Source organism: Zasmidium cellare (genome assembly GCF_010093935.1).
Source record: "Zasmidium cellare ATCC 36951 unplaced genomic scaffold M409scaffold_18, whole genome shotgun sequence".
NCBI classification, from domain to species: Eukaryota; Fungi; Ascomycota; class Dothideomycetes; order Mycosphaerellales; family Mycosphaerellaceae; genus Zasmidium; species Zasmidium cellare.
In genome coordinates, this window is record NW_022986962.1 from 589,560 (window position 1) to 613,664 (window position 24,105).

Sequence of the window (24,105 nt, forward strand, 5' to 3'; positions counted from 1 at the left end):
TAGAAATACAAAGAACCAAGGAAAAGTCGTCGCCACGTGAAGTCTTCAGTCCCCTCACCCCCTTCATTCCACCACACCCACCCTAAACCCCCCTCAAAAGATACCCCCCCACAGCCGCAACCTCCAACATCCCCCTCACAACCAACCTCAGCGGCTCCACATAAACCCTCACCCTTGGCGTCCCCATCACCCCCTGCACCCTTACAAGAAGATGCACATCCCTCCCACTCTCCATCCACGCCCTCGCCATATCGACCTGCTTATTGCTGAACGCGAAGGGCTCGTTGGCATCATCCTCGCTGGAGCTGGAGGAGGCATGCACGTCGATGTGGTACGTGACGGGTTCGCCGAGCCAGTCGTTCGCGGAGGAGATGTTGTGGTTCGCGAGGTGGGCGGTGAGTTGTTGGACGGTGGGGGGGTAGGAGATTGTGAAGGTTGAGGGGTTGGGGGTGTTAGGGTTGGGGTGGAAGGCCGGGAGGTTGTAGCGCGTGCGGTTGGGGGAAGTCCAGCTTGTTTGGAGCGCTTCGAAGTTTTCGCGGAGGAGGGTGTAGATCTGCGAAGGGGGTTAGTGTGCGGGTTCGAGGGATGGGGAGGGAGGGGAGACTTACGAAGAGCTCGCTGTGGAATTGGGTGTCGGGGTCTTGGGCTTCGGATTTGACTACGGCGAAGGAGGATTGCAGGAGGTCGAGGGCGGAGATTTGCTGGCTGTCGCCGCCGGGTGAGGCTTCGATCAGCGTGGCGGTGTTGATGTCGTATGTCTCGGCCGCGGCGACGATCGAGTTGATCAGGCGGGATTCGTGAGACTCTGCTGGTTCGTATCCGGCTGGAGGGTGCTGAGGTTGCTGGCCTTGCGGTGGTACGCTGGACTTTACCCGTGGAAAACTGGTAGACGGTGATGATGATTTGTCGGTCATGGGCTTTGTATGCTTCGACGTTGGTGCGATCGATGATCTTGCTTTGGAGTTCTTCCCAGCTGGTGTCGGAGCTGCTGTGGGCTCTCGACGCTCCTTCTTGATCTTGGGCTTCGTCTCAACTTGTTCAGACTTAGCGACTAGCTGTGAGAACTCCTCGTCGTCGTCTTCGTCCTGATCAGGCAGAGCCTCCGGGATGTAGTCGTCCTTCCATAGACCGGCACGCTCGAGGAGGTCTTTGATCATGCTGTGGCTTGAAGTCGTCAGGATATTTGTCAAGACAAGTTGTCTCGATGGCTGGAGGTTCATCATGTAAGCAAGTCGAGGTTGAATGAACGCCCATGGTGGGTCTTTGCTGGCGACGTTTGACTCTGCACAGTACAGCTTCAACGGCGGGGATTCCGTTAGGACAAACCTGCCGACTTCGTCGGTGCCGTAGATGGTCTTCCCGTTGACTTGGACGTAGCGGCGCAACTTCATGTTGTTGCTTGCGAGCACTTGGATCCTCTGAATATGCTTTTGGATCGTCTTCTGGCTCTCCTCGTCGACAAGCCTGAAAGTGATCAGATAGTGCTTTCCAGGGGCCTGGAGAGTACGACTTACAAGGAGATAAATCTTGCCTTGCCTTGTAGATACCGGGTCAGATTCTTGCAAGGCTTTGGCTCATCAGTAAACTCCGTTTGCTCGATCACTCTCTTAGACAGATAGAAGTCAAGCAGTCCCAAGGTCTTGAAGACCGGCGCCAAACGCTTGACGTCCGAATCACTGGCATCAAGTAGCCACACTTTCCCACGGAAGCATTGCTCGATGCGACCGCGGTCTGCGATGAACCAATCGTGATCCTGTGCCGAAGCAAGACGACACTGTCCGCTCGACCGCTGGACCGGAAAGATCTGTTGGGTCTGCAGCTTCAGCAGCAGCTTCGGAACATGCTCATCAGCCTGGTCTTCGTTAACGAGGCAATCGCTGAGGTAGAGGAGCAAAGCCCGAAGGCTGTCAACGCCGTTCATATTTCCAGCGTGGTGGCGAAGCTCCTTGACGATATCGCCGATCGAAGCATTGTGAACCTGGAGGGTCACACAGAAGAAGTCCTTTAGAGACGGGAAGCGCTGGTCAAGTGCGGTCAGTTGTGCCAGGCAAGCTGGAGCGTGCCAACGGCATTGGTCAAGTATCATCCAAGAGGTAGACTTCCCGTCTTCGATGGGAATCAGAGCCTCTTCTTGGAAGATCGACCTGTTTGCGTTAGCTTTGGGATCTGTGAGCCAGGGATGGACGACATATTACCTGATCTCGTCTGCGTCGTCCAACGACTCAGCCTCAATGGACTTGAACAATGAGATTACATACTCTTTGCCCAGCGTCATAGAGGATGTGTCTCTGGAAGCCGCTCGTAGGATGTCGAGGCAAAGTCCAAGGTCTGGCTCGGTGCTGAGTCCAAAGGACCGAAACTTGTCCCAACCGGTGTGCTCGGGGTCTTGAACGTCGACGAAATCGACCAGCGAGGCGGCAAACTTGTCTCCACAGATAGCACGGCGAGGTAAGTACGTTGCGCTGAGCTCCTTTCGGCGGCCGTTCTTGCAGTTGACCATTTCGCTCCCTAGATCGAAAGACTCTGGGGATTCCTTGGAGAAGTAATGGTTCCAATTGTCCCTCAAGAGAGCCATCCAGACCGAGCTTGGCTGGGTATCAATCAAGTGTCGAAAGTCGGGCGTGATGCTTATCTTGCTGTTGAGAGCATCCGCCAGGCGAGGCAGTGCGGATACGCCGGCATTGAATTGCAGCCAGCGATTCCATCTTGGTCGGTGGCAGGAGTCGCCATAGTTGACATAGACGGGGTGGATGAAGCTACAGCCCGAGCCCGTGGGTGGAAAGAACTGGCTCATCTTGAAGCTAGTGTCCGGTCCGTCCATGTATAACTGGCGAGCAGGAGCTAGACCACCTCCCTGCTTCGCCAGTCTTAGACCCGAGAGGTTGATCCCTAAGAAGTTCTCCGTCATGCATATGTACCAAGCATGAGCAGCGAGACACTCGGGTGACAGAGTCGTATCGTGCGTGCCGAGAGACCTGTGGCGTTGGATGATCAAGTTGCATACTGCCACGTTCGTGATTGTCTTAACGCCCAGCTTCAGGAACAGCTTCTTTCTGGACTGATCGGCTGCTGCTTCGTCGTCCACAACGAGGCACTCAATGCCATCCGGGATTTCGACCTGCCCGCGATCGGGGAAGTAAACGGACGATGTGCTGGGCTTGACCCATCGTCCTCCTCGAAGAGGTATAATCTCGATCTCCTTTAGCGACTTGTCGCTGGCCTCGACCAGTGCACTCGCAAGCCTTGAATGCCACGACGCCGGCTTCTGATGGATTACGTCCGGTGGCATGTATTCCAGGAGCTTGCAGAAATCCTTGATGTTCTGAAGGTTGACGCCCAGCCGATTCACGTCGTTCGTTGAGTATTCTTGAGCGACGAAGTTGCCGAGGAACTCAGGATCGCTCAACAATGGGCGCCCAGCGTCGTCACAGAACCTTTCGGGAACATAGACCATGGACTTGGGTGGTTTCAGATCCCCACGCTGGGACTCCAACACCGGTTGATGGCGTAAATAGCTTTGCAGTGACTTCAGAAAGCCGTCCATAAAGGTGCCAGAGGGGTTGTGGGTGCCCATGGCGTACTTAGGCCAGAGGTACTTGACTGACGCAATAGTGTCAGATATCCCCGTTTTGTTGAACGTCTCTACGCCCTTGACAAACAGCACGTGGGCATGGCTCTTGAGTGCGTTGTTCCAAGCATCTCCTTCGATGATGTCTTGGCGGCTGGCCGTGAGGAGGAAATCGGCCTGTAGTAGGAATGGCAACCCGTAATCACGAATGAGCAGATAGTTGTATGTCTTGCGATACGTCTTCGTGGTGTTCGTCATCGGGAAGGCCATGACAATTTCAGACTCTGTGATGCCCTCTCTCTTGGGTTCCGCAGGCATATCGTACTTGGTGCTCCGAAAGACTGCCAGCGTCTCTTGGTCTGTCTTCGGTTCTGGCGCCAGATCTCTCCGAACTAGATGTGTTGTTGTGAATCCGGTGCCATGGTCCTCGTCATCGCGGTGGAGAGAGTATTCGTGAATGATGTCCGTTTCGTCCGCGCTCAGGATTTTCACATCAATTGTCCTCAGCTTTCTCAGAAACAAAAGTAGTTCTGCGCCAAGAGAGAGCAGATTTCCTCGCACCTCTCTCTGATTCTTCTCGTCTGGTATTTGGAGACAGAACATTGTTTGCTCTTCGACTGCTTTCGTTGCTTTGAAGTCACTCCAGATTGGCACAATCATGCCGAGAAGTCCGTCGCGATTGAATTTGAACTTGAATGCTCCAGACGATACCCATACTGTATCAGCGACCGTGAAGACAGACTTGAAGCCAATGCCCTTCTCCCCAATATAACCTTTCTGAGACCCGTTCACTTTCTTGGTGCTGTTTCCAATCTCGCAGATGGCAGCGACATTATCTTTCGAGAATCCCAATTCGTTACTTGCGATGAAAACGTATCCATCCTCTCGGTAGATCATGGTCAGCTTTGGAATTGTTCCGGGGGCGTAGGTGTTGTCGTCTGCGTTCTGGATCATCTCCAGAATGAAATGGGTCGGCTTGGTATAGAGCTGGGACGAAAGCATGCCCATAGCACTGGCAAGACTTCGAGCATTAGCATCGCCTTGAACGCCATTGGTATCGTCAATATGCCGCCGCCTTCTGAGGTCGTCGACATGTGCTTTCGCCTCTGCTTCGTCGTCCATAGCGATATAGCTTCGTTGACGCTGGCGGTGGAAATCTTGGATGAGTGGAGGGTGAAGACAGTTGACGCCTGATGTTGTGGTGTGTGTATTGAAGAAGGGTGGTTGAAGGTCAGTTGTGTCCAGAGGAAAGTATGTCAGTGCGGACGGAAAGGAGATGTCGGTCGACTGACACATGGAAGTAGAGAAGAGAGAGACAAGCAACTCATCTAGCACGTGAGCCTCGCTACCGTCAAGGCAAAGTGATGTTGTTATTAGATTTCCTCGCAAGCACGCAGAGCTGTGATGCAGCCGCGCGCGGTCGCTTCAAACGTGTGACCATCGCGCTGTGGATATTCATCACATGCATGTTGCCAGCCTCGTCCACTTCGTCAATCCGTTGGCCAGAATGTGTCACCGTGCGAAGCTTTTGTTTTGTTGATGGACTGAGGAGGTGAAGTCAACGCTCGCCTCCCAAAAGGAGTCAGGCCCAACGCCAAGCCCGGCTCAACGTCGGCCCATGCAGTGAATAGAACAACAACACCACCGCCACCACAAACATGAAACAAAAAGCCACCAGGGCCGGATTGATTCTGTCGACTATCAAATCTACATATCTGTCGTTACGTTCTACGCAGGTAGCTTGAAGCCTCCCTGTCGATTCGTGAAGAAACCGGTAGGATCATAAGCTGACTTGATCTGCTTCAACCTCGCTAGGTTCTCTGGGCCAAAGGAACTGTAGATATCCTGATCAGGTCCAATATCGTTCATGAAAAGGGGGTTAAAATTTGTAAAGGAAGGATCGCCAGATTTATAGTTGGTGGCCGTTTGGGAGCCGTACGTGTCCTTCTGATATTGAAGCAGGCTCTCAGAAAGCTCTTTGGATTGCTGAGGGCAGCGATCGTTGCAGGTAGGGTTCGTCCAGAGGAGGTTGTTCTCTATCCAGATGCGGTCGCCGTGGTCTGGGTTGAGACCATAGACGTTTCCGCCTTGCTTTTGCGAAGCTTGGGCGATACGTACGGAAAGGGGCTGGGGATCGAATCCGGTTACCTGAACGTCGAGGTCTTGCAACCCGTTGATGAATGTGGCATTGTAGTACATGTCCCAGTAAGTCGAGAAGAACTGGGTCATTGACTCTTCGGGAAGGTTGGGAACAGTGATCTCGCGGAACGAATTGCCAAAGCCCACGATGGCTGCGCCGCCTGCTTCTTGCGACATATCGTAATATGACTTAGTCTTGGTAGTAGAGAAAAGCTCCTGAACATCGTCGAAGTCCTTGAAGAGGTCTGCCGGTGGGTTTGGTCCATCGTAAAACATGAACATGATGGGTCCAGTGATGGCATTGAGGAGGTTCAGGGGAAGGCCAAACCTAAATAATGTCACAGTCAGCTATTATCACAGCCTCCAACAGTGATATGGGCTATACATACTGAAAGACAGGGATAACCGCAGCCTTCTCGTCAGGGTAATCTCGCACAAATCTCGTAACAGCACGGAAGAGCGCCTCACGCTTGTCGATGGAGTATGCCCGGATACCACCCCAGATCTGTCCATTAACGCCTGCAGGATGTGCTTGCGACCACATTCTTGTGACGATGGCGAATTGGTTGCCTCCACCGCGGAGGGCCCACCAGAGGTCAGGGTTGGAAGTACGAGTGGCGTTTACGGCGGTGCCGTTTGCGAGGACGGCTTCGAATTGGTCGATGTTGTCGCATGCGAGGCCCTTGAAGATGTGTCAGCACAACTTCATATTGTCATGCACGCTTGATCTCACGTATTGCGCCGAGTAATACGACAACCCGCCTCCGAGAGTCAGCCCTCCAACGCCAATGTGTGCCAGTCTGCCGCCGACGACGATCTCATTGTTCTTGCCTGTAATCTGATACACATCACCCCATCTCGCACCAGGTCCAAGAATGTAATGCTTGCCGTCCGCTGTTCGTTGGGTAACCGTCTTGCCAAGGTTGGGCTCGAACGCAATGAGCACGCCGTCCTTTGTGGAAGAGAATCCAGGTGCCGGCTGATGTCCTGCCGACTTGAGACCAAATGGCACGTCTGGATACTTGTTAAGCTGCTTCACAACGTCTGAGACCTGCGCAGCGTTGGCTGGGAAGAAAGCACACGCCGCTCGGAATTGGTATGAGTTTTGATTGTTCCAGTAGTCGGTGTTGATCTGCGTATATACTGAAGCGTTGTATGCAGAGTTGAGAGCCTCTGTGCCGAGTGTGTCGTAGGCCATGTATTGTGGATAGGTCTTGTGTAGATAGTCGCAAACTTTGACAGTGTCTGCATTAGGTGCGGCAGTGGCCAACACCACAAGGCTGGATAAGATCCCCAGATAGAGCATGTTTGATCGTGTGAGAGGGAGAACAACTACTCTGCCTATCCAGTCTGCGAGAAGCGTAGAGATATATTACAGCAGCGGGGCCACTAATGCGTCCCTACCGAGATATAGCATAGGAAACAAATAGACACCGAGGCTGCCCCAGCCAAGGTCGACAGATGATTCGTTTCAAAACCAAGACGGAGATCTCCAGACGCAGTAACAACGCCACAAGAACAGGAACAAGAAAAGGAAAGACCATCGGCACTTTTGCGATTCTGCTTGGTTGTAACGAGGAATCGCGTAGCAAATAGGTGAAGTCTCGCGCAGATCCCTAGACTTGAGAAAGCTTAAAGTTCGGGGGGCTGTGGTCGGTGGGGAAGATACGAGATTTACGAAGTGACGGAAACATGTTCCACGACGATATTTGAGCGAGGACTTGTCAGAATCTCCGGACGAGAAGCGTTTGGCGAGTTTGATGCAACATCCAGATGGTTCGTCGAGGGCGAGAACGAGCAGTGCCATGCTGTGTCGACCGTGGCGTCAAAAGTCGAGCTCGCGTTTGATAGCGTAACATACGAGGTCAGTTCGAATCGAAGTCGAAAGAATGTGATCTCCAGCAGCCATGCGGCGACTCCACTCATGTCACACGACATTTCCGATCTCTTTCGTTGCGAGATTACTTGCAAGATGCCGTTGCCCAATATCGGACTTGATCGTTTGAAAAGAAGGTATACTGGGTCTGTCGAATTCCTCGGCTAACAAGGCGCATCATGTTCGCTTCCAATGCTTGAGCACCACCGGTCATCGTCCACCTTAAATAGACGTGTTACTTGAATGCTTTTAATACGCGAGGTATTGTATTCGTAGATTGATGACTTGTAGCAAGGCAACGTGGATATGGTGATTTTCGTGGAACGGAGCGAGGTCCTCTTCACGTCAAACAGAGTTCACGCGATGACGGCACTTACCGCGTCTTAGCCCACCGCTCCCGCGTTCGCCCAAGTTTGCCCACACAACAACACGTCTTACACAGAACCTCTCCCACCGTGGTCGCATCGCCCCTTGAACGACACCTGCAGCTCCCAATCCAGAAACCTCCCTCCGCCATGCCCAGAGGCCGCGATGACTGCTGGCTCGAAGTCACCCGCAACCTCGAGGAGAACTCGGGCAAGCGCCACCCACGCGTCACCTGCAAACACTGCATGACCGAGTGGACGTCCAACGAGAAGGCCCGAGTCATCGAACATCTCCAGCGCTGCAACGACCTGCCCGAACCACTATGGCGAACGTATCAGCCACATCGTCTGGACCCGACGCTGCCCTCCGCCGCCGAGCTCCAGCAGCAGCAGCGAGCCCGCACGCGTGGTATTGGGTCCATGTCCGCAGCTGAGCAGGATATTGCTACGGCTGCTTGTGCGCAATGGATCAACGCGGCGAAGTTGGACCCGTCGGTCACTGAGCATCCTGCTTTTCGGGCGTTTGTACGGGCTTTGAGACCGGCTTTCAAGGTCCCGTCGAGACATCATCTCACGCATGCTCTGGTGGACGCTCCGTTGATGTTCATTGCGTATCTGGCGGACCCGCAAGAACGACATCGTCGACCGGCGATTCTCGACAGCAATGAGGAGACCCAGTCGCGCTCCCTCCAGGCTTTCCTTCTGAAGTACTGCGACGGCCACGCAGCCAAAGCTTCCACACTCCTCGGCATGCTCTCCCTCCTCAGAGTGAAGCAAGGCCCCTTCAGCAATAACATGGTCTGGATGGCCGCCGAGCAGATGACCGCAATCCAATGGTGGCAGAACTTCTGGATCCAAGAACAACCCGACCTCGCCGAGCTCTGCATCATCGCTCTAGCTATCGCTCCAGCTGGAGAAAGCATCGAGCGGAACTGGTCGCCACACAGCTTCGTCCACATCTTGAAGCGGAATCAGCTGGGCGCCGACGTTGTTAACAGGATCGTCTGCACTTTCTGGAATCTGCGGATCAAGCATGGCTGGGTCGACGATTCTGTTGCTGGGGCGCCTGAAGTCAACGATGCGGATGCTGAGTTCGTACCGGATATGGATGGGCTTATGGGAATGCAGGGATAGGAATGAGACAAGTATGCTGTGCAAGCTGCTTAGTTTGCAAGTGGCGAAGGGAAACATCTACATCACGTCGGTCTACCGCATACACATGAGCACTTCCGGCCCGTGGTGATGCGGTGTTGGCCGACCAAGCGATGAAGTGCGGAAGGAGGGTTACCAGGCATCGATATGAGCAGGTCTTACCAACTCCACGAGCCCGGATGGTGATAGACTGCGACAGCGGGAAGAAAGGAACGAATGCATTGCATCTTGGCCAGTCACTATTCCGCACGCCATTAGCTACATGAAAGCCCCGGATGGAGGAGAGCGATACGCATGGAGAAAGACAGGAAGAAGCGAGGAGTATCGAAGGCAATTTACTCATTTCAGTACGTGGCAAAGAATCAAAGACCTCTGAATCTTTACAACCCTCTCAACCATCTTTGTCCCGTCATCTACCACCCACCCTTCCCCCCAAACCCCCCACTATCCTCAATCTTCTCCTTCCTCCCCTTCGTCCTCTGCTGCGCGGCCTCATGCTTCCTCAACTCCTCCGGCACCCTCGAAATCGCACTCTTGCTAATCATCTGCTTCAAATCATACAACACATCATTATCCTCGCCGCCCAAAAACGTAATCGCCACACCCTGCTTGCCCGCACGACCCGTCCGACCAATACGATGCGTGTAGCTCTCGATATTCGTCGCCATGTTGAAGTTGACCACGAGCCCGACGTCCGGCACGTCGATTCCGCGTCCGGCGAGATCCGTCGCGACGAGGACGTCCGTGGTGCCGTTGCGGAGGGCGGCGAGCGCGGCTTCTCGCTGGTCTTGGGTTTTGGAGCCGTGCAGCGCGACGCTGGAGAAGCCCATGCGGGAGACGTCGCGGGCGACGAGGTCGCAGTTGCGTTTGATGTTGACGAAGACGATGATCGGTGGGGCGAATTCGTTCGAGTGGAGGAGTTCGTTGAGCCGTTTCTTGCGCTTGTCTTCGCCTTGGACGAATTCCACGCGTTGTTCGACGGTGTCGACGGCTTCGCCGACGTTGCCGATGGTGATTTGGGCGGGGCGGCGTAGGTATTTACGGGCGATGCGTTCGACGGCGGGAGGCATGGTGGCTGTGTACATCATTGTCTGTCTGTATCGGTAGCCGCCGAGGTGTTGTGCCATGGCCTCTGCATTTTCGGCGTCTTCAGTGTCGGGCTTCTCGTTCGAGACTGGCAGGGCATCGAGGATCTTGTTGACTGGCTCTTCGAATCCCATGTCAATCATTTTGTCTGCTTCGTCCATGATGATGTAACAACATTGGCTCAGGACGAGGACACGTCGCTCGATACAGTCGACGAGACGACCGGGCGTAGCGATGATGATCTCGGCACCGTCTCGCATGTTGTAGCTCTGCTCTTCGATACTGTGACCACCCACAAGGGACACACACCTGAATCCGAGAGGTGTTGCAAACTTCTTCGCCTCGAGTTCGATCTGCTGTGCCAGTTCACGTGTTGGTGCGAGGATGATGGCGTACGGACCATCGTTCTTGGTGACCTCATCCAATGCTGGCAATTCGGAGATGTAGACCAGAAGTGGCAGTAAGAATGCAGCTGTTTTACCGGAACCAGTGACAGCGACACCGATGAGATCTCGCGACTGCAGAGCGATAGGAATCGCAGCTCTCTGAATAGGAGACGGATCCTTGTAGCCAACCTGGTCTACGATGTCGAGCAACCTCTTAGGCAGACCAGACTCCGTCCAGCTTCGCATTGGATTCGGTATCGAACCACCCTTGGTGGCGATATTAAAGTCTTCCTTGAAGATACGCCAGTCGCGCTCGCGCATATTCTCCAGCTTCTTCTCGCTCCAGTGCTTGTCGATGCCATTTCGGCCTCCCTCTTCCTTCCTCTTTCTCTCCATCTCCAGAATCTCAGCAGCTCTTTGACTACCAGCTACCTTGTCCCGCTGTGCAATAGCCTGTGCATATTTATTGGCCGAGTCCAACGCACCATCTGCAAACCCACCCAGCTGCCCTCTGCCGAAGAAGTTGTTCTCAGTGCGAGTTTGATAGAGCGGGTTGTAATCGGGGCTGGTATCTTCTTCTGCGTTCCATTCAAAGTTGAATTTCTTCTCGGTCGTCCTCTTTCGCTTCTTTTTCGCAGAGAAGGTCGACAAGTTTGTATCCGCACCCATGTAACGGTTCTTGACCATCTCAGCCTCCACTTCGCTCTCACTCTGTTGCTTCTTGTTCGACTTCGATCCCTCAACTATCGCAACGGACTTGGGAGGTGGCGGTGGCTGCATGTCGTAGCCCTTGTTGGGAAGCTGCTTCATAGCAGAAGGGCCTCGTGGGATGTTTCCATTGCGCATAGACTTCGGACCTGCTGGCGGATTGCTGTGTCCGTTGGTCGCAGGCTGAACAGCTGGCGTACTGTTCTGCTTAGCTACAGCAGCTTCTTTCTCAGCCTTTTCCTTCGCAAGCCTCTCGCGCTCCTTCTTGGACAGAAACTTGGGCTTTGCAGCTTCAGCATCCTGGGCCTTCTTCCGCGCAAGTATCTCCTCTACGCTCAAGGGTGCTACCTTGAGCTTGTTTTCGAGCTTTCGCTTCTTGTTTGGCAGCACCAGCGTCGGCGCAAGCTCTTCATCGTGGCCGTTGACTCCATTTGTTTCGCTCGGAGGTGGGGGCGGGACTGCATCAGAGGTTGGTGGTGGAGGTGGTATCGGATCCGAGGGCGGTGGGGGCGGTGGTATTGGGTCTGACGGCGGCGGGGGCGGAGGGATGTCCATGTTGGATTGGTGGATGTGTCGACGATGTTGTCGCGAGATGGAACTCATTCACTCACATGCTACAAAGATGGACGTTGGCCTAGCGGACTTCGCAACGGCCCGGTCTGCCGAATGCCGAAAGTCATCCCTGCCGCCACTTGGCCTCCTCGTTCTCCTCCACAGCTTGGCTCTTCACAGGAACATCACCATGGGCGTGGCTCTTCATCTATTTCCCATCGCCGGACTTTCTCGCCTATGGCCGGTGAAGCTCATGTATCTACTTTGAGTAGGCCATGAGCTATGCAGCTTCTTCACCATGCTATGACACGCCACATGCACAGTTCGGATCAACCACCCGTACCAAGATGCTGAGCTGCACATATTGGGAAAAAGACTTTGTACAGCTCCTTGGATCGCAAGCCACCTCTACCAACATCCCCCTCTGCCGGCCACGACGCTCTCTCCAAAAGCCGACGACATCATCTCGTATACGCCCACGCGCTGACGTGCCGAATCATCCATGTTGGCGCCGCGATGGATTTCGATATTTCGCTTAGTGGCGCGGGTTGGCGAGTGACCTTTCTGTGCCTCGCGTGGTTCCTGTTTTGAGGTGGGCTGTTGCTGCGCCGCGGCGCTTTATTTCGTTTGCGAATGACCTGCTGTCGTCCAGCCAATACTGTCATGCATAATGGAAACTCTCTCCACCTGACTCCGATTTTCAATACTCTACATCTTATTATCACATCTGTCTTCGTTCTTCTCTTTCTGACGACTATTACAACAAACATCAGCCATCGAAGAAGTCAACGTCAACGTCAATATGCTGCCATCAACCATGATCGAGCTGGTCGTCCTCGCGCTGCAAGTCGGCGGCGTCGATGCGCGGAGAGCGTTCGCCGGTTTCGAGCCTACAGGCATCGACGACAACGCCCAACTCGACCAGCGAGACGCTCGCCGACCTTTCACGTTGCCTGCCGACTTTGAGCCAAATCAACACCGAAAGCCATTCACTGCGCCGCCACTCATCACCGGCCGGCCGGTCATTGAAAATGAAATTCCGGTCGAGAGACCAGTGATTCAAGAGTTCGTCGCACGATGTTGACGTCCATTAGTATCTTGCTGAAGCGAAACAGAACTACTTTGACTACGTCTGTACTGTCGCAACGATGAGATCGTTCTCAACGCTCAACCCGAGCTTGTCCTCTCGACGAGCTCTACGATCTCCGACTGGCCATGTGAGCGCACTTTGTGATCGCGAAATGCCAAACGAACATGGACTGGCAACGAAATCAAGTCACTGCTACAAGTCACGAGTCATCCAGAGGAATGACTTCCGCCTCAGGGAGGAACATGGCCACGACGTCAAGCAGAGGCTGTTTCGAATTGCCTATCCAACAAAGATGACATGAATCAGACGTCAGCACGAGGCCCGACCACAAATTCAGCAACGGCATCACCGACAGAACGGACAAAGCCTCTACGCCTCCGTGTAAGCTTGAGTCTAGTGATAGGGCACATCGACAGCGATTGTTCTCACGCCATGTACGACCTTGGGCGTTGGCACCGCGTCCTCCATGCAACGCCACACAAACCCGAGCAAAAGATCTGATATTACGCTTGGATCCACCCGAGGACGAAGTGATCTCAGCCGCACGTGTTGATGATCATGCATCAGGGATCGTGCACTCGTGGAGATCCCCGAGTGTTACACGATGCAGCATGCTTGATCCTTGTTCGTGCAGATACGTCCAGATGAACGCATGGCTGAAGCTGGAGCGATACGCTTTGGGCGAAGCCTCGAATGATTTTTATCATGCATACAGGCTCGACTGCGAGCACTCAAGCCGGGCTCTGCTCTCTCTTTTGATTTCGTGTCGTCAGAGAGGTCCTTGCAATATCAATTCACCGACTATTCACTCGCCTCGCCTGCCACATAACTCGAATCTCGTACATTCCCTTCTATCTATACTGATGATTCTAACTTGGCGTTGCCCTCACCTACCTGCGGAGACCACTAGACTGTTCTGATCCCATGATGAAAGCCAAGGGATCTAGAGCTCTCGTCGTACCTGCATTAACGCTCCAGCAGATCCATTCGCCCGGAACATTTCACTTCCAACGATCCAAGGAGGGGAGGGGTATCCGCAAACAACGAAACTCGTCACTTGCTTCAGAGCTATATCAGCGACTCATATCAACAGCTTGTGACTAACAAGACATATCAAACGTCTCCAATCAACCTTCCCCACAATCATCATCAAACAAAAAGATCCAACCCCAGAAGAAAAATGCCCTACTCAACCCACCCCATGTCCTCCCTAACCCACCACACGCACCTCACAACCCCCCACAACCTCCTTTACTCCTACTACCTCTCCCCCTCCTTCGCCTCCACCACCAAATCCCACCCCTCCCTCCCCATCCTCCTCTTCCTCCACGGCTACCCCGACGACGCGTACATGTGGGCGGGCACGGTCCCGACGTTTTTGAACTCGCCGTACCCCTTCGTGATTGTGGATTTGCTGGGGTTTGGGGGGACTTCGAAGCCCGGGGATGTGAGGCTTTATGATTATCGGATTCAGGCGGATGCGATTGCTAGTGTTTTGGATTGGGAGGGGGTGGTTGGGGGGAGGGTTATTCCGGTCGGTATGGCTCACTCATCAGGAGGCTTTGAATTGGTATGTAGATTGATGTTGATGATGGATGTACAGGCCACGACTGGGGCTCCGCCACCGCTCAACGCTTCTACCTCTACCACCGCGACCGCTGCATCGGCCTGAGCATCAACTCCCTCGCCTACCAGATCCCCTCGGCGGAACCCTTCAACCTGGAAGAAGCCAACGCCTCCACAACCAAACGCTTCGGCTACCCCCAATGGGAATACTGGCACTTCTTCACTTCCCCCAGCGCCCCAAACCTCCTCCGCCTCAATCCCCGGCGCTTCTACGAAGTCATGCACGGGCACCTCCCCTCCCCCCATCCCTCCGAAAACTCCCGCGACATCTGGATGCGCGAGATGTTCTGCGTGCCCGGGGCGATGCACGACTACATCACCCAGACAGGAAATTACTCCAACTACACGGTGGATCTGAAGGCTTATGCGGAGGATGAGGCGTTGTGGAGGAGGTTTGAGGAGAGGTTGACGAGGGATGGGGTGGAGGGGGCGGTGAATTATTATCATTCGCTTAGGGATAATGTGATGATCAACGACGAGAAGGTGTTGGCGGAGGGGGGGAGGAGTAGGATTGAGGTGCCGGTGTTGTATATTGGACAGACGGGGGATTGGGTTTGTCGGACGGATTTGGTGTGTCTATTTATCTCCCCCCTACCAATCTTTCTTGCTTGTTTTTGTGTAATGTGCTAATATGTTATGGTGGTAGATGTCCGACGCCACCTCCCTCTCCCTCGTCCCCGACCTCGAAGAAAAAGTCGTCGAAGCAGGCCACTGGGTCTTTTACGAGAAACCCGAGGAAATGGCGGGGTTGATTCTGGATTGGGTGGAGAGGAAGTTTCCTGTTGTGGAGAAGTCGTAGGTGTGTAGTCGTGGGTATGGTCAGTTGGTCAGTGAGAATTGAAGGGCTGAGTGTATGTATGATGTATGGCGTTTGAGAGGGTCAGGTTATGCATCAGGAGAAGCTTTTCGTCGGGCATGGTGAGCACGTGCTGCTTTAGAACTACTTTCCACGTTCCTGTTCCTGGTCAATAACATGTCCAATGCGGTGGGTTGATGCGATGGCATGGATGGTTCACTCAGTCCTAGTTCCCTACCCAACATGTCAGGCAGGTCTCAGGTCCAGAACACCTCTCAAAGACTCCAGTCGGATCACCCTGGTGACCGCATATACCACTTTCAACATCACTCCATCAATACAAGACCAACAGCACGTGAATACCAAGATTTCGCACCAAAAAAGCATTTTCTCTCATTCATCTCGCTCGAGACACACAGTCTCTCCTCTTCCTAATCGTACATCAAAAAGCATGAGGAAAAAACAAAGCAGCAGCAACAAGTCAAGTCAAACTCAAGGAGCCTGTCGAGTCTCTTTTTTTCCATCGCATCAAAGCAAGCACACCGCCCTCCGTTTCTGGAAAAACTCAATGCATTAATCCGCGCCCAGCGCCTTGCAAGCAGTAGAGTCCATGGGTCGTAGTAGTAGAAAAACAAGTCAAAGAAAAGAAGCTGCATCCACCCAGAAAAAGCAACTTCAAAGATGCTTCACCTCAACGCCATCCGCGCGCTCTTTCGATGTGGGGTATCCGAGGAGTAGAACATGAGGTGAGGCCGTTCGTATGCAAAAGTCGAGTGATCCGAGTTTTCGAGTATTGTTGGTGCCTGGTCGTGAGAGTGGTGATGATGAAGGACGGTTCGTATTGCGTGTTGGGTTTCATCGTAAATAGCAAGCCGCTGGACCCGGGAGATGGGATGCCAGAATCTGGCGGACCAGGTCCAACCCGGTCCAGTTCAAGATCCAAGGAGGTCAAGCTCAAGATGGACGCACGGGATTGGACCAGTCAGCGTTCGCATGGGTCTTGACAGGCGTGGCTGGCAGGTCGCTTCGGCTGCGGTTGTGTCCAACCTTGGGCGTGGTGCTGTTGGAGCGGCTCTTGGTCTGGCCACCCTTCATGCCTTCCTCAGGAGCGTTGCGTTGGTCGGCCGTGCGTGGGCGCTTAGGCTCCTCGTTGATGCCAAGACCGACTGCGCCGTTCGAGTAGACTTTCGCGCCGGGTGCCATGTAGTTCATGGGCTTCTTGCTGTCTGACTGAAAGTTCTCCGCGTTGTCGCGTGAGCTCGTAGTTGGCTTGCTGGCTGTGCTTCCAGTGCCGCTGCTGATGGCGCGGTCGTCGACGGATACAGCCTCCGATCTGCCATCGTCGATCGTCGTAGCCCAGGCGGTAGAGGACAAGGACCGCTCGTCGCCAAGCTCAGACTCGGAATGCACTTCTGGATCGAGTCCAGCCTCCACTCTCTCCTCGACTTTGAGGTACTCCTTCTCCGTGTAGCATCCCTGCCAGCAGTGCCGCCAGTCACCGACAAGATAGTTGAACAGCCAGCGATCGAGGTACAGGCAAGGTTGAACACAGACTGCCAGATTGTGGAGATCCATCTTGTTCTTGTCCTTGTTGGTGAGCAGGAGGGAGAGGTGGCAAGTGATGGCGAAGAGCAGGTAGTAGTTGAACGGCGGCAGGTCAGAGAGTGCGTCTCGAAGTACTTGCGGTGCCGATTCGCCGACATTCTTGAACTTTGGGTTCACCTTCTCCATCTCTATTGCCAGCTCCCTCTGCAAGCTCTGTGGCATGATTTCGGTGGGTAGCTCTCGCAGCCATGCTTTGAGCACACTGGCAATCTCGTTCGGGTCGAGGACTTCGGTGGACAGGAGGTCGATGTCGAGCTCGGTGTCGAAGCGGCGTTGCCAAGTCTTGACATGAAAGCCGCTGCCAGGAACGCGGTACAGGCCTTCCTGTTCGCAGTTGGAATTCAAGAAGCTGGGAGATGTTAGTTTGATGTTACCTCGCCATTCAATACTTCTCAAACTTACTCAATGCACCGCCATGGTAGAGCTGGCATCCAATACTCAGTCTTGTCGCGACAGCCAGAAAGCTCCTTGCTGATTCGAGTCATGCGAGTCTGCTCGACCAATGGTTGGTTGATGACTTTGAACTGGTACTCATGGTCTGGGATCTCTTTCTCGTTGCTGCTGGTGCTACGACCAATCTTGCCGAGGCGGTTCAACAGGTTGCCGCCGCCAGTCCTGGCCTTGGACAGGGCGTTCTTGCCGCCCGCCTTGAAAGCGTTGGGCTTGTGATCTCTGCCTGGCCGAGCCAAGTTCTCCTGGCTGTCGCTGGCTGGTGCGCGCTCGGCGGACTTGCCGCGTTTGTCCTTCTCTTGATTCTTGCCCAACATTCTTGACTCCGACCCGGGCCAATCTGACTGCAGTGGTGCGGTGTTGGGAGGTGCTTGCTGTTCGAACGAGTCTTTGCCGTTGGTCTTGGGTCTGGTCTTTGAGTCTGAGTCTCTTCGTATTGATTTGGATCGTGTGATGCCGATGCGGAACGGTTTGCTATTGTCCTTTCGCTTGCCGCTGGTCGTGCTGTCTTCGCTGTGGTGAGGTGTCGGTTGCGGTCGCGGGCCTGGTAACGGTGGCTTCTCGTTTGCTGCGAAAAAACGTTAGCAATCTGGAGCCAACACCAAAACCACACGCGAAGTTAGTATGCACGGCGGGTTGGCATGTCGGCGGTGGTGATGTTTGCGAAGACGTCGGTGGTGGAAGTAGATTCGAGGCGACTTTCACAAGCTCGCACCGCGTTTCAAACGCACACTTCACTGCCTAACTTCCAGAAATGGAAGGTGCGTCATAGCATAACAATGTGAAACTCACCATCTGTTGTATCCTTATGGACATTGTCCTGACTGCCCACCAAACTCAACTCCGGCGTACTCCCTGGGTTCTTCCGCAGATGGTATATCTTCGACATGCTGCTGGTCCCAGGCCTACACTCATCATCCTCGTGACTCCCTTGCCGCGAGTCTTTCTTCTGTTTCTGCTCTTGCTCCGGCGATATACGGCTCTTGAAGTTGCTCAAAAAGTTTTTGGAGGGGTCTCTGTTGTGTGCCGCCGAGCGCGGTGAGCCGGGCGATGACTGTGGCTGGGCAGGTAGAGGCGTCAAGCCGGCAGCGACGTCGTGCTCAAAGCCGCCTCCAAATGAGCCCAAGTCGACCCCCTGCAGATTCATAGGGCTGCTGTTCGGACCAGGCTGGACGCCGTTCTGTGGGCCGTTGCCGTTCTGCAGGGCGAGCTCAGAAGGTTTCGAGTGTCGAGGCATGGCTCTATGTACGGAGAGCTTCGAAATTGGCCGGTGATGGAGCTACCGCAAAGGGTAGTGGGCCCAGACGGGCGGGCGACGAGACAAGGAGGATTCCAGGCGCACAGAAGACGATGGCCTACATGCGGTGTTCCCGCCGGCGCTGGAGGTGCAAGACCAAGAGGCTGCCAATGTCACGGGAGATTGCAGGCAGGCAGCGGGGACAATGGAGCGAACAAAGGAACGCGGATGCAGCTGTGCGCTCTTCCGCCGGCTGGAGCTCCCGTAAGTCGCAAGTGGGCGCTGGACGAGTGCGACCGTCTTTCAACAGACTACCACCGCGAGGGAGTCGTGTTGTCGCAGGCGATCCGTCGGGACTGGGAGATCCAAGGGGGTCGTGGGCGGAACAGGAGGCGGCCGTTGTTTGGGTCAGGAGTGGAGGAGCGTGGGAGGGCGTCGTGTGCGCGCGCAAGCGGTGACGAGGCGGAGGTACGCAGTAGGAGGAGTGAAGACGGTATGGGTGAAGTCAGGGAGGGTCCCACGTCAGGTTCAAGGTGTGGCAGCGGGTCGCAGGGACGGGGGTGGGTCGGTAGTGGGCGTAGCGCTGGCCGTAGTGCGGTGTCGTCGGATGGCGGATGAGGGCAGGGTGGAGGGAAGAGGTGGTGTTTGACGACGGCGGGCAGAAGCTATCTATGGCAGCGATGTATGCCCTGGACCATTGAGCGGTGCGGGGGTTGGAGGCAGATAGCGTTCAGCATTCGCCCTTCATCACTGCATCCAAATGCTGGCGTGGGACGACGACGAGGATGTGGCCAGCTGCAGGGCCGCCCCTTCTCCAAGCCAACGCCCGACTCCACTCTCAGGAACGGGCCACGCCAAGTGTCCGCGACGCTTTCGGCACTCCTGCAGCTCAGCAGCCACACCTCATCTCCAGACTGCTGACTACGTTTGGCGACACTGCTGTAGCCGCTGTGTCGTCGTCGTCGTCTGGATCAACCATTCACCTGATCTGCAATACAGCCCATTGTGCGAAGGCAGTAGCACAGCGGCTACCTGTCAAAACTGCAGTCTGCCGCCTCGTATTCCCACGACCCGGTGCCTGTGATCGATCCCGCAGGCGTCATTTCTACTGCTCTACCGTAATTTGACGTCGGCTGCCGAAGAGCGCTTCTCTTCTTCCATACCATCTCGCCATCCTCATGTCTCTGGCTGCAGGTCCCGGCCGTGGCGGCGGCGGCGCTTCAGCTGCTCAGCTCCCAGACGAGCTGCAGCTGGTCGTCGACAAACATGTCGCATACATTCAAAGCCTTGATACTGTAAGTCATCTCATATCATACTGCCCACGCGCCTCCATCGGCTGACACTGACATGCAGTAGCGCAGGGACGAACTCGAATACCACCTCACGGAGCATCTTCGCATCAGCGGCATCTACTGGGGCCTGACAGCTCTGCATCTACTCGGCCAGCCGGAAGCATTACCAAGAGAAGGACTGCTCGACTTCGTATTCAGCTGTTTGCATGAAAATGGCGGATTTGGCGCAGCGCCTGGACATGATCCACACATGCTGTATACCTGCTCGTCAGTGCAGATCCTGGCCATGACGGATGGATTCGCTGAGCTGGAAAAGAACCTTCCAGATGGGAAGATGAAGATTGCAAAATACATCGCAAGCCTGCAACAGCCGAACGGGACATTTGCTGGCGACCAGTGGGGCGAGACAGACTCGAGATTCCTCTTCTGTGGGCTGCTCGCACTCTCTCTTCTCGGCATGCTGCCAAATCAAAGGCCGAACGAACCGCCTATAATAGATCTCACTGCAGCCACAGACCACATCAAGGCATGCCAGAACTTTGACGGCGCTTTCGGCGTGGCGCCAGGTGCAGAATCGCATTCTGGTCAGGTGTACACTTGTGTTGGAGCTCTTACACTTGCGGGCGAACTGGACTCCTATCTGGGCGAAGAAGGCAAAGACCGACTGGGAGCGTGGTTGAGCGAACGTCAGCTGCCGTCTGGAGGCTTGAATGGGCGGCCGGAGAAGCTCGTGGACGTGTGCTACAGCTGGTGGGTCATGACGAGCATGGCCATGATAGACCGGGTACACTGGATCGACCAAAAGAAGCTCACATCCTTCATCTTGCAATGCCAGGATCCCGATCAAGGTGGACTGGCTGACAGGCCCGGCGATATGGTCGACGTGTTTCACACCTGCTTCGGTATCGCTGGGTTGAGTCTATTGCGATACCCTGGTTTGGTGGAGGTGGATCCCGCTTAGTAAGTGCAGCCATTGTCTGGGAGCCAAGAACTTTGACTGACTTCAGCATTCACAGTTGTATGTCGAAGCCTCTCGTTGACAAGTTTCTTGGGCGAAAGTAGCAAGCAATGCAGTAAAGACTGTGATGTGAATCGATGGAATTCACTTCTGCGCAAAGGTGAACGGCATTGCGCAGCGTTTCATCTACACCGCCGCTGCAACGCATGGCAGCTTACCAACAGACTTGAATGTCTTACGCGTGGAGTGGCAGTCCCTCATGCGAATGGCACCGCGTGGTCGCGAGCAGTCAGCGTGGAGTCGAAGCCAGGCGACGTCAAGGTAGGTGTGCGGCCACACGCGCAACAGATGGTCGAGTATCCATCACTTCCTTACATCTCTTGCAATCTAATAACCCGAGTCGAGCGCGTCAATGAGGCCGGGCTACAATGCAAGAGGAAATCAAGCTTGAGCGTATTGACAATTGACCTGGGTGCTGCGTTGAGTTGCCCCCAGGATACTAGCCGCTCATGACATACCTCTTTCACGGCGAAAAGGCGTAAACGTAAGATACAAATCGATTTCTTGCCCTCGTTCCATGTGCATCTGTTTTCGCTCTCACTGTTGGCTTCATTTCTGCTTTCACTGTCCTGTCGTCGCCGTTTGCAGGGGACGGGGGGTGCGCGGCTTGGCATTTGAAACAACGTTGCTCTTTCCACCTGGACGACCACTCCCCTCCACCTTCCTCCCACCTCACCAACATCAAGATGCAGCTTCCTCCCCCTCACACCAACACCACCCACTCTCCTCCCGCGCAGCAAGCACCACCGCCTGCGCACCATCCACCGCCTCCACGGCATCGACGACCACCGCGCTGGGCCAGCAGCACACTCTCCTCCTTCGTCTCTGCGCGCCGTCTGCTGCCCGTTCTCTCTCCACACCACCACTCTCCACTTCACCTCACTTCTCTTGCCCGCAACGCCAGCATCTTGGATTCTCCCTTCGTCACTCCTTTTTGGACGTCTGGTACGTTCATCCTCTCTCCCCTCACCCCCACCACCACCCTGCACGCCACTTCCACCTCACCCCACCAACTAACCGCCGCCATCCCCACCGGTGGCAGCGGCGAGAGCTGACAGAAACAGCTTTCAGTGCCACAGCCATTAGCCATTAGCCAGCGACAACTGCCAATTGCCAATTGCCGCCGCCGCCGAGCCCGGACCGTCACCGCCAGCGAGGAACCGCCTCGCGACACTCACTTACACTTCTTCCAGTCACTACACGTCAAGGCAGCATGAACTTGCTACCACAGCTTCCCGACATTCCTTTGCACTGCAACGTCTGCCCCAAGCGGCCCAACTTCTCCGACGTGAGCCACCTGCTCACGCACATCGCAAGCAAGGGCCACCTCAGCTGCTACTACAAGATCAAGGTCAAGGCCAGCACCGACAACGATGCGAAGGGAATCATCGACGACTACGATGATTGGTACGCCGACTACAACGTGGAGGAGCTGATGCGCGAGCGGATGAGCCAGAAGGAGAAGAAACGCGGTCCAGGCTCCAACAACGCGAGACGCGCCGCCAATAATGGTAAGTGAATGGTAACGTTTGCGTTGACTGAGCTTTGTCTGATCTCGTTCACAGGACCTGCTCGTAACGCTCCAGCTGCGGCCGGCCGTCAACGTCAGTCACAATCTCATCGCCTCCGTGACAACATGCACCTTGTCGACCCAGCTCTCAACCGCCGCTTCTCCAACGAGCCATTGGCTCGCGCTGACACACCCAACTCCGTCTACTCCATGGAGATGCCGCGCACCTTTCAGTCGCATCTCCAGAGCGGCGTTGTCCCAGCTCCCTACCCCTTCTCCGACTCGCCCCTCGTCAAGCAAGAGAGCTTCTCCACCGACTACGAAGATGCGGAAGACCCATCATTCGAGCCAAACGCACGCCGCACCACCACTCGCCGTCGACGCAACATCCCGAGCGACTCGATTGCCTCCTTCAATGAGGAAGAGTATCTCGATGCCCTCGCCAACGATACCGCCAAGCTCAAGGGTGTCTTCTGGCCAGGCATGGACATCTTCGACTCTGCTACACCAGACATGCGTCGTAAGCGCAATCAGAAGAAGGCGGTCTCGGTGCTGCAGGCCTTGCAGGCGACGAGTGAGATCGTTGAGCCGACTGAGTGTGTCTATGACGCAGATGGCGTGTTGAGAAAAGAGCGAGAGATCACTGGCAACCCAGAGTCAGAGGGCGATCTCATTGAGGGGGAGTCTGAGCCCGAGCCTGACCTCACCGAGAAGAAGCGTCCCCGTCGTCCTCGCCCAAGAGCAGCTCTCGCCGACAAGAGTGTCAACACCGGCGGCCGTGCCACCCGCAGCCGCGCCCAGCCCCACCATCCCTCTGTCGGCGTTCGTGGCAAGAAGAGAGCGGCGCGCTTTGACGGGCTGGAGGGGGATAAGGACCTCACCTTCAGCGAGCGTCCATCCAAGAAGCGTACCGGCCTGAGTATCCACCGAGACAACAGTGGTCCTGACATTACCTTCGACAACCCCGCCCAGCTCAACGTCCTGACTGCTTCGTTCCGCGATCCATTCCAGCAGGGCTACCCAGTCCATCACCGTCAGACCAACCTCAACATGCCAGGCTCTCACGGTAGAGAGACTTCATGGGGCCAGTCCAGCACCTTCCGACCCAACACCAACGGGAACGGCATGCCAGCACCAAACCTGACCAACTTTGGTCAGTACTTTCACCATGGCTCAGTCCCACAAGCTGGTGGTATGGCCAACCCATTGGGACCCATGCCGCAGCAGCTGGGCTACGGAATGCAGGGCCTCCAAGGCGGCAACGGCATGTTCTCTCATCACGGCAACCCCGCTGGAACCTGGGACATGTTCGCCTTCGACCACCCAGATGTTGGCATCCTCGATACCAACAGCATCAACTTCAACACCACTGCTGAGGTTCCATCGACGAACCCACTCTTCTTCAGCGGCAACAAGGAAGACGACGAGGCGACCATCTCGGCCGCTGAGAGCGAGCATGACAAGTGAGAGGCGCGCTTTCGCACGAAATAGACGACCTCATGTCTTTGATGTTTCACGACCGACTGTACCACTTTCGCTGGCGACTTTTCTTGGCTTTGCCGCCCGAAACGTCGAGCAGAACTACGACCTGGTATGGCTAATGGTAATGTGTGCTGCTTAATGAGGATGGACAGGTGGCATGAAGACGA

At 55.0% G+C, this 24,105-nt stretch overlaps 9 protein-coding genes across 9 annotated transcripts; 5 read left to right on the top strand and 4 right to left on the bottom strand.

The window, feature by feature from the left end:
* Window positions 1-82: 82 nt before the first annotated feature.
* On the bottom strand, window positions 83-4,690 carry M409DRAFT_23280 (uncharacterized protein; the record flags this gene model as incomplete). Its single annotated transcript, XM_033806719.1, has 4 exons — window positions 83-553; window positions 609-1,464; window positions 1,515-2,144; window positions 2,196-4,690. The coding sequence occupies 4 exons, from the start codon at window positions 4,688-4,690 to the stop codon at window positions 83-85; spliced, it is 4,452 nt and encodes a 1,483-aa protein (XP_033667538.1).
* Window positions 4,691-5,296: 606 nt separating this feature from the next.
* M409DRAFT_66628 (uncharacterized protein) lies at window positions 5,297-7,013 on the bottom strand (the record flags this gene model as incomplete). The annotated part of the gene is made up of 3 exons (XM_033817021.1): window positions 5,297-6,035; window positions 6,097-6,389; window positions 6,441-7,013. The coding sequence occupies 3 exons, from the start codon at window positions 7,011-7,013 to the stop codon at window positions 5,297-5,299; spliced, it is 1,605 nt and encodes a 534-aa protein (XP_033667539.1).
* A 1,085-nt stretch (window positions 7,014-8,098) lies between these two features.
* M409DRAFT_54977 (uncharacterized protein) lies at window positions 8,099-9,082 on the top strand (the record flags this gene model as incomplete). The annotated part of the gene is made up of 1 exon (XM_033812878.1): window positions 8,099-9,082. One exon carries the CDS (start codon window positions 8,099-8,101, stop codon window positions 9,080-9,082), a length of 984 nt encoding a protein of 327 aa, XP_033667540.1.
* Window positions 9,083-9,513: 431 nt separating this feature from the next.
* On the bottom strand, window positions 9,514-11,835 carry M409DRAFT_23283 (uncharacterized protein; the record flags this gene model as incomplete). Its single annotated transcript, XM_033806720.1, has 1 exon — window positions 9,514-11,835. The coding sequence occupies one exon, from the start codon at window positions 11,833-11,835 to the stop codon at window positions 9,514-9,516; it is 2,322 nt and encodes a 773-aa protein (XP_033667541.1).
* An 814-nt stretch (window positions 11,836-12,649) lies between these two features.
* M409DRAFT_23284 (uncharacterized protein) lies at window positions 12,650-12,984 on the top strand (the record flags this gene model as incomplete). Its single annotated transcript, XM_033806721.1, has 2 exons — window positions 12,650-12,897; window positions 12,948-12,984. 2 exons carry the CDS (start codon window positions 12,650-12,652, stop codon window positions 12,982-12,984), a joined length of 285 nt encoding a protein of 94 aa, XP_033667542.1.
* Window positions 12,985-14,102: 1,118 nt separating this feature from the next.
* M409DRAFT_23285 (uncharacterized protein) lies at window positions 14,103-15,347 on the top strand (the record flags this gene model as incomplete). The annotated part of the gene is made up of 3 exons (XM_033806722.1): window positions 14,103-14,460; window positions 14,526-15,100; window positions 15,195-15,347. 3 exons carry the CDS (start codon window positions 14,103-14,105, stop codon window positions 15,345-15,347), a joined length of 1,086 nt encoding a protein of 361 aa, XP_033667543.1.
* Window positions 15,348-16,298: 951 nt separating this feature from the next.
* M409DRAFT_23286 (uncharacterized protein) lies at window positions 16,299-18,636 on the bottom strand (the record flags this gene model as incomplete). Its single annotated transcript, XM_033806723.1, has 3 exons — window positions 16,299-17,298; window positions 17,352-17,967; window positions 18,192-18,636. The coding sequence occupies 3 exons, from the start codon at window positions 18,634-18,636 to the stop codon at window positions 16,299-16,301; spliced, it is 2,061 nt and encodes a 686-aa protein (XP_033667544.1).
* Window positions 18,637-19,814: 1,178 nt separating this feature from the next.
* On the top strand, window positions 19,815-20,990 carry M409DRAFT_66633 (uncharacterized protein; the record flags this gene model as incomplete). The annotated part of the gene is made up of 3 exons (XM_033817022.1): window positions 19,815-19,931; window positions 19,993-20,888; window positions 20,945-20,990. The coding sequence occupies 3 exons, from the start codon at window positions 19,815-19,817 to the stop codon at window positions 20,988-20,990; spliced, it is 1,059 nt and encodes a 352-aa protein (XP_033667545.1).
* A 1,169-nt stretch (window positions 20,991-22,159) lies between these two features.
* On the top strand, window positions 22,160-23,923 carry M409DRAFT_23288 (uncharacterized protein; the record flags this gene model as incomplete). The annotated part of the gene is made up of 2 exons (XM_033806724.1): window positions 22,160-22,457; window positions 22,512-23,923. 2 exons carry the CDS (start codon window positions 22,160-22,162, stop codon window positions 23,921-23,923), a joined length of 1,710 nt encoding a protein of 569 aa, XP_033667546.1.
* Between the last annotated feature and the right edge of the window lie 182 nt (window positions 23,924-24,105).